The sequence below is a fragment of the Haliotis asinina genome, chromosome 7, assembly GCF_037392515.1.
Source record: "Haliotis asinina isolate JCU_RB_2024 chromosome 7, JCU_Hal_asi_v2, whole genome shotgun sequence".
Lineage (NCBI taxonomy): Eukaryota > Metazoa > Mollusca > Gastropoda > Lepetellida > Haliotidae > Haliotis > Haliotis asinina.
The window spans coordinates 29,753,425-29,768,172 of NC_090286.1; the positions used below are offsets into that span (position 1 = coordinate 29,753,425).

Here is a 14,748-nt window from a genome sequence, read left to right on the forward strand (position 1 = left end):
ATATGTTCTACGTAGACGAATGTATCTTCTACGTAGATTAAAGTATATGTTGTATGTAGACGAATGTATCTTCTACGTAGATTAAAGTATATGTTGTATGTAGACGAATGTATCTTCTACGTAGATTAAAGTGTATGTTCTATGTAGACGAATGTATCTTCTACGTAGATTAAAGTGTATGTTCTATGTAGACGAATGTATCTTCTACGTAGATTAAAGTATATGTTCTACGTAGACGAATGTATCTTCTACGTAGATTAAAGTATATGTTGTATGTAGACGAATGTATCTTCTACGTAGATTAAAGTATATGTTGTATGTAGACGAATGTATCTTCTACGTAGATTAAAGTGTATGTTCTATGTAGACGAATGTATCTTCTACGTAGATTAAAGTGTATGTTGTATGTAGACGAATGTATCTTCTACGTAGATTAAAGTATATGTTGTATGTAGACGAATGTATCTTCTACGTAGATTAAAGTGTATGTTCTATGTAGACGAATGTATCTTCTACGTAGATTAAAGTATATGTTGTATGTAGACGCATGTATCTTCTACGTAGATTAAAGTATATGTTGTATGTAGACGAATGTATCTTCTACGTAGATTAAAGTATATGTTGTATGTAGACGAATGTATCTTCTACGTAGATTAAAGTATATGTTGTATGTAGACGAATGTATCTTCTACGTAGATTAAAGTGTATGTTCTATGTAGACGAATGTATCTTCTACGTAGATTAAAGTATATGTTGTATGTAGACGAATGTATCTTCTACGTAGATTAAAGTGTATGTTCTATGTAGACGAATGTATCTTCTACGTAGATTAACATATGCTCTATGTAGACGAATGTGTCTTCAAAGTAGATTAAAGTATATGTTGTATGTAGACGAATGTATCTTCTACGTAGATTAAAGTGTATGTTCTATGTAGACGCATGTATCTTCTACGTAGATTAAAGTATATGTTGTATGTAGACGAATGTATCTTCTACGTAGATTAAAGTATATGTTGTATGTAGACGAATGTATCTTCTACGTAGATTAAAGTATATGTTGTATGTAGACGAATGTATCTTCTACGTAGATTAAAGTGTATGTTCTATGTAGACGAATGTATCTTCTACGTAGATTAAAGTATATGTTGTATGTAGACGAATGTATCTTCTACGTAGATTAAAGTGTATGTTCTATGTAGACGAATGTATCTTCTACGTAGATTAACATATGCTCTATGTAGACGAATGTGTCTTCAAAGTAGATTAAAGTATATGTTGTATGTAGACGAATGTATCTTCTACGTAGATTAAAGTGTATGTTCTATGTAGACGCATGTATCTTCTACGTAGATTAAAGTATATGTTGTATGTAGACGAATGTATCTTCTACGTAGATTAAAGTGTATGTTCTATGTAGACGAATGTATCTTCTACGTAGATTAAAGTATATGTTGTATGTAGACGAATGTATCCTCTAAGTAGATTGACATATGTTCTATGTAGACGAATGTGTCTTCTACGTAGATTAACATATGTTCTATGTAGACTAAAGCATATTCAACGAGAATGTATAAGTATCTAGACTAACAAATAGTCTCGGAAATGATCATATTTTACAGAAAATATACGAGACCTGAGGCTTTCTTCATTTTCAGAAGCAGATGCTGACAGTGGAAATCTAGATTTGCATTGGCTATGTTTGCCGCAGAGTCTGTATCACATACTAGTAAGTATCAGGTGTGTATGTTACAGTCACATTGTGAAATCAGACATTACGTGAAAAGGCTAAGAGGGTCAGCCACTTCGCGTCATTTTGTGAAACAACAATCATTTTGCTTCAGTCATGTCATGAAAATTCATTTCATCTATATGTGGTGGACAGGGGTTTGTGAAAGGTGACTGCTCTGGACACAGCAAGCGTCAAACAAACACACTCCAGAAACAAGTAAATACAGACACAGCAAGTCTTCGAGTCTGAACATAAACATAACGCGCGTTCTATTGTAAACCATTTCTGCCCCTGGCCTTCGTTTCAGAAGAATACTAACATCAAACGATGTATTCGATTATTTAAAACGGTTCAGGCTCATAACCCGAAGTAAATCCAACAATATATGTAAAGAATATGGCTGCTAGGCTATGTACAATTATAGCAGCCAAACTATGAGGTTTAACTGCATGAGAAACTTTCATTGTACACTTTGCGATCGCGTATTACAGCAGAAAACGGTACAGTGTCAGCTTTGTCAAACAATGAAACGCTTGGTCATCACTCGTAGTTGTGGACGGTGGGGTAGCCGTATTACTAAAAGCGGCGTAAAACTAAAGTCACTCACTCAGAGTCGTATGCCCCATTCTTCTGGCAGCCATATTGTTTTATAACGTTGCGTTTCATTTCAGATAAATAACACCGATCAACTGAACTCAGGTAAAGTCTAATCAAAGCAGTGACCTCGCATATGGTCATTGTGATCTCACAATTGACATACGACCACACAGCGGAACAAGTGATACGTTAAGTTAATAAAAGAGACTAACATACTATATATCGACGTCTCGGCTGAAGTCAGATTCAACGCGATATATCGAGAACAGCTGGTGTCAACTTCATGAGGCAGCTGGATTCCGTGTCTCGAGCTATTTATGTCACGGAATTCGAGAATGTGGTCCTTTGGATACGTATCTTGTTTGAAAATGATCCATACTCGACAACTGTAAGTAGCTGTTTTTTTCTTGTGGCATTTCCGTTTACTGGGTGAGACACTATTTCATGATATGTACACCGATAACGTATGTGGGGACAAGGCTGATTGCACGTATGTTTATTGCCAGTACAGTTCCCCTTTCAAAAGTCCTCGATCTACACTAATACTTAGTGTTGAAATATACAATTTTGACCAACACAAGCATAAGAGTGAGTGAGTTGGGTTTTGGGCCGCTTTTAGCAACATTCCTGCAATATCGCAGCATATCTATTGAAGCAGCATGGGGATCCTATAACATAATTCAATGACTGATGAGACAAGTTGTTGACTGCTGTTCAGTTACTAGTCGCATATCATTATGACATAGCATTGTCTCAGTTCCCCTGCGTGTACAGAGACAGTGTCGGGTATTGGGTGGTCACAATGACTTCCAAGCTCTCTGGCGTGTGGTCTTGTGCACAGAGCTCAGGTCAATAAATTGGTTCAGCTGCGTTCGGCGCAGACAGTCTTTGGGCCGTGCGTGACAGCTTGACTTCTGAGAGTTTCTAAAACTGCAGTCCTGCCCCACAACGCATGGGATACATGTAGTCTCACATTAGGCAAGTGCGTTTGTTCAAAATTTTCATTCAGCAGAACAAGGGTACCCTGTGGAATAAGTCATGAGAATATTAACCTTCTTGCGTCCTACCGACAGCATGGGTTATCCGTGGTAGCATAGCCTTGCTCGAAGGATGTGCTGAATGCTGAGCCCGTGGATGAATATTCAATCTATCCTTGAAAGCTCCAAGTCTAGATAAGCGGACCGTTAAAGACTGCCTGTTATTTATTATCTTTTTAGGAATTATTTAAACCTGTATATCTACCTCATAGACGTGTGGAGGGGGTAATAATACTGAGCGCTTTGAGCAGGATGTAACCCAGGCAAATGTGCGGTATCAACATTAACATTATTATTACAAAGTATATATGGTGCTGATTCAGTGGGTCGCTATACCTCACAGCTGCAGGCAGATCAATGACCAGGTAAGGTACCTTTATCGTACTGACTTAAAACTAAGGCTCTGTGCAACAATACGAAAGCTAAAACTTAGTTGCCTCTAACGACACATGCTGACACAAATGGACCGACCATATTATAATCCACTGAGTGGATGTTACGATATGGATGCAGCTATGTCGGTAGGTCTTTGGAAGCACCTGTACTTCAGACAGACAGAATAGTTTCCAAATTTCGCCAGCCAGTCGGCCTAACTATGCCTTAAAGTTACTAGCTCAGAAAACGATCCATTAGCCCGAAATTTGAATGTAGAAACAAGGCAAAAGCGTATAAAATGGTAAACTATCATGAAAGAAATGAGAAAACATATTCTTAATTCATGGAAATTCATTAGCCAATCGGGACAGTGACTGTGGAGATTTACTGACCCGACTGGATTTTTCATAGCCACGAGCTAGCGGGCCAATGGCTATCTCGCACAGTGATTACACGCCCAATATACATACCCTGGTCACACCTGCTCCCTCTGAAGCCGGGAACGCACCCGTTGTGGCATACACCCGACGTCGGGTCGCAGGTGACGTCGCGGTAACAGTGCCCGCAGCTTCTCACACAGTTTGGTCCGTAGTGGTAATTCTTGCATCCTGAGGAAAACAGTTTCGTTAATTTTGTCGAATTTAATGCAATATAATTAAGTTAAAACAGTCACTCTCCATAAATGACAACTTTACGAAAAAAATGGCTGAGCGAGATATGATTGTGTCTTGCATATTAAATATTGAAACCATACACTTATATGCATATATACTCGAATACAAAAGTAACGGAATTTAAGAATGCACTAACAATAGTGGTTAAAAACCACTCTATACTATTATGTGAGTGTGCGTGCGTGCGAACGTGCTAGCGTGTGTGTTCATATGTCTGTGTTCGTGTCTATTGGTGTGGTGCATGTAAGCTCTTATTTCACTAATATATACTTTCGACATTGTTAATAAATTTACATTTTGTGCACACGACATTAGACAACACGGCACAGAACTAAAATGTCTGGGGATATCCACACCCCCATTCCTGCACAAACTGCACTTCACTAAGGAAGAGGGAGTGTCCCACAATGCCTTTTAGTGCAAGGAGTGACAGCAAACGGCAGTGTCACTCGTATAATTAAGATCAATGTACTCTGTAACACTGCCTTCCTCACTGTAACGGCACCGTACGACCCGAAATGTTTTTTTTCTGTTATAGCAATGTAAAGCCATCAGTACTTTTTGTTTCTCTTAATGAATAATTATGAAAGTGTGCACGGGTAAGAGAATTTTCATTCACGTCGGTGCATAGACGTTTACATTAGAATTGACAAAAAACTACATATATTGATATTTTACAGGCACGAAAGGTCAGGCCGGTCTTGAGATGAGAAACTTAGGAAAAAATACGGTTAGACTAAATCAAGGCAAATTCTACGTTTATAATTCTCTGTATAACGCTTAGAGTTGCACAAGTAAAAAAAATAATAGTTTAAAGGATAATTTCTAATAAATACTAAATAACAGACTGTAGCCTTTAATCTTGCAAAAGTCTCTGAGGTACAAATTAATAGCTGAAATGATAATTTCTGAAACAATATTCATATATAACAGACTTATCCGCTTATCTAGACTTGCCTTGATTAGATTACTATACACCCATGCACTTGCCATTACAGCCTTGGAGCAAGGCTATGTAAGGGTAAACGAGTTAAACTGTGTTTTTATCCCTGTCGTTTCCTTGGTAAGTCTGATGGAGACAGGAATCCCGAGCCTGCCATTGTGGCAGCAATGGGAAAACCTGTGTTTGCATTATATTTGTTTTTAAATATGTGTATACAAATAGTGTTAAGGTTGATAATTGCGGATGTGTCACATACATGATGCAGCATTGGGGAGTCCTCATTGTGAGTGAGTGAGTGAGTGAGTATGGTTTTACGCCGCTTTTAGCATTATTTCAGCAATGTTGGGGTTGAGGAAACCAGAAATGAATAAAAGTGAGCTAGTGAGTTGCATATGTTTGCTATTGACGCATTGCACATTGTACCCATGTAGGGAATCGAACTCGAGCGGGCTCTTTAACTACTAGCCTACCTTACCATCTCCTGATTAGGTCGATCATAAACTGAATATATCAATTTCAGAAAATAACGTGCAGAACATTTTCACGTACATCGTCTCCATGGCAACAGAGGGGTAAGTTTTGATCATAAATAAAAAGTCGTCATTTCCTACCAAATTTTCACCTCGTTTCTCACACTTGTGGTGACCGGGACCTGCATGGTATATGTTTTGCTTAACCCTTGTTCGAGATATGCATTGTGTCGACATATCTGGTGGTGGTGACCGTACCCACGTAGTGTAACCCCGTTATGTCGAGTGTTGGTAACTCGATACATCCTTCATCCTATCTTCACGATCCTGATATAATCATGTATATTGTGTTCCTTTATCAACAGCAGATTCAGCGTTTGATGCCCTACTGTATATGTTCGAATCATTACATTGTGTTACAGAAACGACCTTTTTCTCTATGATTTTTCTATCCGTATGGTCACTGGCCAGCCAGTGAATGTACATCAGCCGTTTACATTCCACATATGGCAAGCGTCATCGGTTCGCTGTTCGCCTCAAAGTTTCAGTAATCGATTTCAGAGAGGGTTCGGGTGATCCTGGCACAGTCAGGCTGGTAAAGCTCATCATCAGCTCAGGGCCCTCGCCCCCTCTACACGCAGCCCAGACAGTGAATGGGACTTCTCCCAGGAAACACTGCCTAGTTGAACCCACCAAGAACTTTTCGGAAAATATGGAGGCTTCCCAACACTGCAGCCTTCTGCATTACCCGGATTGTCAGAAGGGCTGTGCTCCCAGTGGAGAACCCGGGCACTCTCCTCATCTGCGCCAAGAGATCAGGAGGTACCAAACCAAGGGCACCGAGAACAATGGGGAGCCTGACGACAGTGTACTTGGGATGCAAGCGAGACATTTCAAAGGAGAGGTCCATCTTATTATTACTTTTATTTATTTTTTTTACAATACGCTTTCTTTTCACCATGCGAATGTTTTTTTGTCTTTTTATATGCTATGTCGCTAAGGAATTACATGAAGACCACCACTCACTGACGTCGCAGTAGTCTCCGCTCCACCCTGACAGACACCCTCCTATACACGCTCCCGAGGTTTTATTGCAGTTATTGCGACACCCCATGCCGCAGTTCTTCTCGCACGAGACGCCATATTGACCATCTGGACACGGGCCACCTGTAAGAATAAACACGCTTTAAAATACCTTAAAAGTCATGAATAGACACGTTCGCGGTAATGACGAAAGCTGCATTTTGCACGCAAAATAAAAATAATTAAAAAAACGCAAAAAATTCTTTTGCGTGCGCGTTATGGACCCATAGATTCAGATCTATTTCATTTTAAAAAGTACCTTAAGATAGCAAACATACAAAAAAAATTGAAACGATTCTGGGTTGTAATGAAAGTTAGACGCACAAAAACATCTGGACTACATATTTATCATTTTATTTCTGGACGCACTCTTACAAAATCTACCGCGAAGACTGCACTTGATATAGATGTGCAACTGTTTTATTAGATACACTCGCCGTTTCTAGGCTAGTACTTGCTCCTTCACCAGCCCAGAAACGTCGTGTTAATAAAAAAGAAGTTGCACATCCATATGAAGTGTCTTGTATTACGCTACCAACCTCTAAATGCCAATCAAACATCTGAATATTCTCAGGGCAAAGCGCTTCAATGCTGAAAACTGCAGTCATAGGAACGAACACACATCTAAATGACAAATATCACCACCGCTTGAGTGAGTTTAGTTTTACGCCGCACTCCGCAATACTCCAGCTATCGGTTTGCAAATAATCGACTCTGGGTCTGACAATCCAGTGATGAACAGTTAGAGCATCGAACTATGCAATTTGAATACTAATACACCTGTCAATCAAGTCGACGAGCCTGACCACTTGATCCCGTTGGTGGCCACTTGCGACAAGAATGGGTTGCTGAGTGCCAGTTCTACCTCTTGATCTTCAGGGGCCATCACCATCGAACTAGCACTTCCTGTTGCTTCGTTACCGTCATACGCGAGCATAAATCCTGGTGCATGGTTTCTTCTGACGTACATTTTATTTAGATTTAAGATGAATGGATTCCTTGTGGACGAAATGTCATCTAAAAATGTGGAGCGACTTTTAATTGCGTAAGGTAAAAATAATGATGTAGCTTTGAGCTCTCTCTGGCAACTTTCCAGCGAATTCGAAAATGGACGCTTTGTACAAATACGAACCCCTGGAGGTTTGATACAATGCAAAAAATCATTTTGTAATTTTTTTTCTGCAGTTACGTTTATGTTCTTATTTAGTAAAAGACGTGTTGAAATTGGCCGGAACGACAGGAATTTTTAATAATCTACAGTGCGCGTGTACCCTTATCGCATGCAAAATACTGATAGTGATTTGTTTTTTACGGAACGTTCCGCATCAAACTTGACAGCCGTGAAAAGTTTATTTCACTGCTCGAATGTGACCAAGCTCTCACTTTGTGTGTTCGATGTTACATGACACGCACCGAGATTTCAAACTGATTCAACTTTATACAGAGGAGGCTGTCTAAACCGGCACTCATCGGGACTGAAGAAATAATCCATTTTAGACAACGTGCAGGATTGGAGACCCGGTGATAATGTAAAAGCCACAAATAGGACTGAGATTTTATGCCCGTGTTGACAGTTTACCGGACTGGACAGATGCCGGTTTTGACAGCTTCCACTGTATACACATGGGGACAGTTGCTAATATGGCTAGCGTTGATGTGAAAGACAGACCGATATCGAAATATGCATTGACAATGTGAGACTACGATGTCACAAGTCTTGAAAACGAAATTGTCGTGAAGAATTGATTACTTTCCGGACATTATCTCCAATTTGTTAGTTTGATTATGATGACAATGGTGATGATGATGATGACGATGACGACGACGATGATGACGATGACGCTGATGATGGATCATAACTGTAGTTGTTGGTGAGCCAATAACGAAACATACAACTTAATGGTTAAGAGCTTCTTGATTATTGCGACGTTTAGGTGCAGATGTTTTAACCCCCTATCAAACTGAAAGGCTGTAAAATCTCGTCCTATGCCAAGAAAGCTTAATGTAGCATAAAAGGTGGCACTATTAGGCTTTCATCGTTCCATGTAGTAATATGCTTCGTTATGATGATGGTGGTGGTGTTGATGATGCTGATGAGGTTGCATTGTTTCATATTTACCCTTTGACACATTCCCACAGCGCTTTAAATGATATAACAAACGTGCGCTTGTATGAATTAAACTAAAACTGTGCGCTTAACTTAATTAAGATGTAGCTCGTTGTACGTAGCTTATGTTTATTCCTCTATTGCACCAGAGCATGAGTCTGTCAGTGACATAAACCATTAAACTAACAGATAACCGCAAATAAAATCGTTTTTCACAGAAATATAAGGTACATCTAGATCTCTCGTATCTCTCTCAACGACAGAAACGAAATAAAATAAATAAATACAAATAAACAAACATTATCTCATCAGTCACACTCAATAAAGTAAGACAGAACAAAATACTAACTGTTTTATCGACATTGGACAGTAAATAACGAAGCCAGTAGCTTATGGATAACAACTCCTTGTTTACTGCATAGAGCATTTCAATGTTGACCTCAGCTTGCTATCCTTTCACGCTCTTGCTTCGTTGGGAACAACATATTTTCGATTATCTGATCACATCGTTTCAAAATATTGTGACGCTTCATTTGATCAGAGAGGTTTGTTTTACGCTGCTTTTAGCAATATTTCAACAAAATCAAGGCAGGGGACACCAGAAATGGACTTGCATCCATATAGGGAATCAAACCCGGATCTTCGGTGAAATGAGAAATGGGTATAACAAAGCTTCCCCATCGTCCCCCTTATGTGACCAACAGCAATATGCATAAAGTGTCCGGATACTTGTGCATAGCAGGTATGTATGAAAATGACAACCCAAGATGTTGTGTTTGGACAGGTCAATGTTTTGAAAAAGAATATATGAGGGGACTGGCCAGAAGATAACCAACCATGTCACTGGACGTTTGTTTTCTGTTCCGTGTTTCAAGACTCTGGATGTAGAGAAATATCAACCTGGTGCTCCTTTCACGAAGCAACCTTCGCTAAGGTTACCCTTTACTCCCTTTCTTTCACACTATACTAAGGTTACCTTAGCGACTTACGATCACCTTAGTGCTTTGTGAAAGGAGGCGCTGGCTAGCTATTATCGAAATGTTCGCAGCCCTACGAACTTCTTAAGCCCATTCTTAACACATTGGCTACGATCAAAGTTAAGAATTCTTAGGGCTACGAACGTTTCGAGAATAAGGGCCCAAGTCTGTTCAGTTCTGCAGTATATGTGATGGGATATGATGGTTTGGGAGGTGAAACGTTTTATCCCACGGGTTCTTACACATAACATTTCTATAAAGGGAAAATTGATACGAATTTAGACGAGATATTTACGTATTTCCTGAGCTCCTTCTCACTCCGACTTCTGACTTAATTATTAGTCACCGATCGCCCTTCTTCGTAACGTGCCATTCGGCTTGTACCGGAATGACACGAGGCCTCAAAAACCAGATATTCTCGACCGGGTCGACATTTTGATTTAATAAACTTGAGTTTACATGGAATGTTGTGAAATATGATCTAAGACACTTTTGAGGAGAGTTATTTGAGAAACCTCTTGAATTATCAGTGGCATTCAAACATATGGTTTTGTTAATCAATCGTTACCGTGGTGATGGGGAGAAATAACGTCATTAAAGTTATTATATGTTTTCTAACTCTCTGGTGTGAGGGAGCGAGTGTTTTGGCAATATACAGAAATGGGAACTGGTGTAAATTAATTTTTGGCAGTTAAGAAAATGGAACTGAATTTCCTAATATTCCTGGGTCACTGCTGATAGTCGCGGCATTATTACGACTTTAGAAACGGTTACTGGCATAATTCATTGGGAATTTTGCTTCATTTAACCTTGTATATACTTTACTTGACAATTTATATACATCTATAGTATTCAAGGAACACACCTTTCTCATAAACACTATTCATCTTTGCCATGAGTTCAAATTTCCTTTTTGGTGTTGCCGCTCACTGGGTTCAAGTTAGTGTGGACGTATTGTCCCCGTGACTGTGGCACGTAAGTCCACCATAATGGCGGTATGTAATATCGACTACTGTTTAATTGATCGACTGAAGCTAAGTTATGTTTACATTTTGGTTTCTCTGGCATGCAGGCACTGGTTTCCATAGTAATGGCGTAAATCCTCCTGTGAATCATGTAAGAATTAAACAGAAGTAATGGAGATCCCCTTGATCCCAAGTCAAGTGGTCTAACTTTGCTCGCCAGTGGTCAACAGCCAGTTTAATTTCTACTAAATAATATTCTGAGTAAGAAATGTTTTATCCCTTGCAGTCCATTTGGCTCAAAAACGATCGGATGAAAACTGCAATCTAATTCGAAAAGTAATAAACATGTAATACAATGACCAATATCAAAACATACCAGCTTTGTGAGTGTTTTTACAGAATTTACGTCCTAAACCTGATGATGCTGTTGAACAAACTATCATTAAGTTATTGCCACAGTTCCCTTTTTGTTAAGAGAGAGGAGTGCACAGAGAGGAACAACCATGTATGCGAGAAAGGATGGAGACGACACTACACACGTACTGAATTAACAAATTGTCGGCATTAGTGCTTCTCGTGCACCTGGCTGTTCACTTGGTTTGTTTTATACCTAATTAATCTGTGATACTCAACATACTGTTTTACTGTTCCTTGTCGACAGAAATGTAACTATGTTCAGCTTCTTCTCATCGCAGTATGGCTGAAATATGGCCGATGCGATGTAAAAGTTTAACTCGCTCACTTAACTCACTCATATGTCGTTCACTGCCTTCAGATTTCATGAGAGTGATGGGGTATTTTAGTTTTCGCGAATAGGTGCGTATGTGCGGCCCCGACAGGTCTCAAGTCCCGATTGAACATGAATAATCATTAGTGGGCGGGGCTTATGTGCTACGTCACATACGAGGCTCAACATCCGTATGTAATGCCATGGCATTTATCATTTTAACTGTAAGCTTTTTAAGGTGTGTTTACTAATTTGAATCGAATCCAAGTCATGACCTCGTAGGCAAAACTGTGAATATGATGATTTGCATGGCTGTTATACATAGGTTGGTTTGAGAGTACCACACCGCCATGCTCCCTAACCGTGAAGATCTGGGATAGAACTGGCCCTCAGTAACAATACTTGTCGTAAGAGGCGACTAACGGTGATCGGGTGTCAGTGTCGTTGACGTGGCTGACACATGTCATAATATTCCAGTTGTGTGGATCGATGCTCATGATGCTGATCACTGGATTGTCTGGACCAGACTCGTTTATGTGCAGACCGCCGCCATATATACATATGGAAATTAATTAAGCAACACCAAATTCAAAGACACATAAAAACTTAACAAAGTTTAACGAAGTAATTTTGATGATTGATTATTCAATTTTGATGTATTGACATACAGCATGAGCTTTTCATGGGTTGATATGACGCGCGTGAAGCTTGCACAGCGCACATGCATTGCTTTAACCTCAACTTTCGAAAAATGCACTTTTTCCCTGGGGTGTTTACAAGCGCAGGTTGTCGATTGCATTCGGTTTTTCATTCATTTCAATGTCATGGCACGTAGGAAATTATCAGAGGCCACTCGTTGGCAAATAATCGGCATGAGGAATGCTGGTATGTCTCTAAGACAAATCGGGACTCAAATCGGACGACATCATTCCATAATTTCAAAACTTTTGAAAAAATACCGGGCCACTAATGAAGTTAAAGACCTGCCTAGACCAGGAAGACCCAGGAAGACCACAGTCCGGGAGGACAGAGCTTTACTGAGACTTGTACGGCGCAGGTCCTTCGACTCGAGCTCTCGGTTGAGACAGGAGTGGCTTCCAGGGAGACCCATCTCGAACAGGACTGTTCGGAATCGTCTGAAAGCTGCAGGATACCGGGCAAGGAGGCCAATCAAGCGACCCAGACTGTCTCCAGCCCATAAGGCAGCCCGACTGGCCTGGTGTAATGACCGTTTGCACTGGAACATTGCCTCTTGGAGGAAGGTCCATTTCTCAGATGAGAGCCGGTTCTTGCTGCACATGGTGGACGGTCGTACTCGGGTCTGGAGGCAGAGGAACACAGCAATGGCTCCACGGAACATCCAGGAGACTGTGGCCTTTGGGGGAGGTTCCGTTATGGTATGGGGGTGCATTTCCATGAACTGCAAGTTGGATATCATTACCATCCGTGGCAACCTTAACGGTGTTCGTTACCAACAGGAGGTTCTTGACAGGGCTGTGGTACCTCATTTTGAGAACCATCCTCTGGCAACGAGACCCATATTTATGGACGACAATGCTAGACCTCACAGGGCGCATGCTGTAAATGATTTTTTGCGGCAAAATGCAATTGACAGAATTCCATGGCCTGCCATGAGCCCTGACCTCAACCCCATTGAACATTTGTGGGACTTTATTGGCCGTCGTGTGAGGCAGAGAGACCCACCAGTCCATAATCTCAACGAATTGACGGCTGCCCTGCATGAGGAGTGGAACAGGATCCCCCAGAATCAGATCCGGAGACTCATCCAAGGAATGAGGAGGCGTCTGGAATCGGTGGTGCGTGCGCAGGGAGGACACACTAGATATTGATGAAAGTCGGTGTGCAGACTCTCAGATGACTGTTCTTTCTTTCCATGTGACATTTGTGTTAATACACCTGACAACAACGTCTGTGGATGAATAGTAAATTGTGTCCATTTTTTCATGAATTTAAGACAGTTTTAAGAATTTGGATTTCGTTGCAATAAAGCAAAGTCTTGATACTTTTTCCCTTTAAGTTGTTTGTCAGAGATCGTCTGTTGAATAAAAAAGTGTCAAACTATATCAACCCGGCATATTTTGATTGTCAGAACACTTCAAAGTTGCTCCAATAGAAAAAATTGGGGTGTTGCTTGATTAATTTCCAGGTGTATATATGGAAATTGTCTGATCCAGAGTAGATAATTATTTAGCTTGATCCAGAGTAGATAATTATTTAGCTTGACTGCTGCTGAGTGCGACGTGAAACGAGAAACAAAAACGTTTCCATTCCTTCATGAACTCAGGCGTTTCTAACCATCAGCATGCTTCTTCTCACGATATCTGTGTGACAAACCGAGCCCACGTATTCAAGTTCACACACTCTCACATACCTCCGTACCCTGCCCCTTCCTACAACCCCACACACTTATATACATCCTTCTGTACCCACGTCGTTCTCTATCAAGTTCCCAATTAAGCGTGTTCACATGAATAGAGTGGTTTCATACTTCACCAGCATTCATAATTTTGATCAGTTTTACATCCGATGAACAATATTTTCATTTGTGCACACATCAATGTTTTCTCACATGTAAAATTGGAACGTCAATGACAGAGTATAACCAGCCTCGATTATCCACTGAAACAGATTTCATTGTGGTGTGATGGTAAAATTGTGGTGAAGATTATATGAATGGATTACTGAAATTCATTTAGTTACTTGGTGTTCACAAAAAAGAAAAACATTATCATAATAGAAAATGTTTTCCATAATGCATTTCTTGCTTTTCACCCACAGTACAAGAAACCTGGAAAAGAATATAGGAACATTTTTCCTTTCGTGTGTTCGCGTAAGTATTTCCATGAGTATATTTTCTGCTTTAGGTAAAATATCCAGGGATTCTATATGTTAGGAGAGAGATATTTTGATCATCAAATAGAAATTCCATCGTACAGCGTGATGTTAAACAAATATAACATACTATGAGATATATATATATATATAGTATAGTATAGTCACCTTAGCATCTCAAGGACGCTAGTCAGACTGCCAGCATAGCC

General features: G+C 40.1%; 1 protein-coding gene across 1 annotated transcript in view; it reads right to left on the reverse strand.

The window, feature by feature from the left end:
* The window catches only part of LOC137292206 (angiopoietin-1 receptor-like), a 52,048-nt gene that overhangs the window by 18,926 nt on the left and 18,374 nt on the right, over positions 1 to 14,748 (reverse strand). Inside the window, exons 2-3 of the mRNA XM_067823769.1 lie at positions 6,854 to 6,994; positions 4,211 to 4,348 (exon numbers count right to left, since the gene is read on the reverse strand). Of these exons, the coding sequence (XP_067679870.1) occupies positions 4,211 to 4,348; positions 6,854 to 6,994 (279 nt within the window). The remainder of the gene's footprint in view (positions 1 to 4,210; positions 4,349 to 6,853; positions 6,995 to 14,748) is intronic.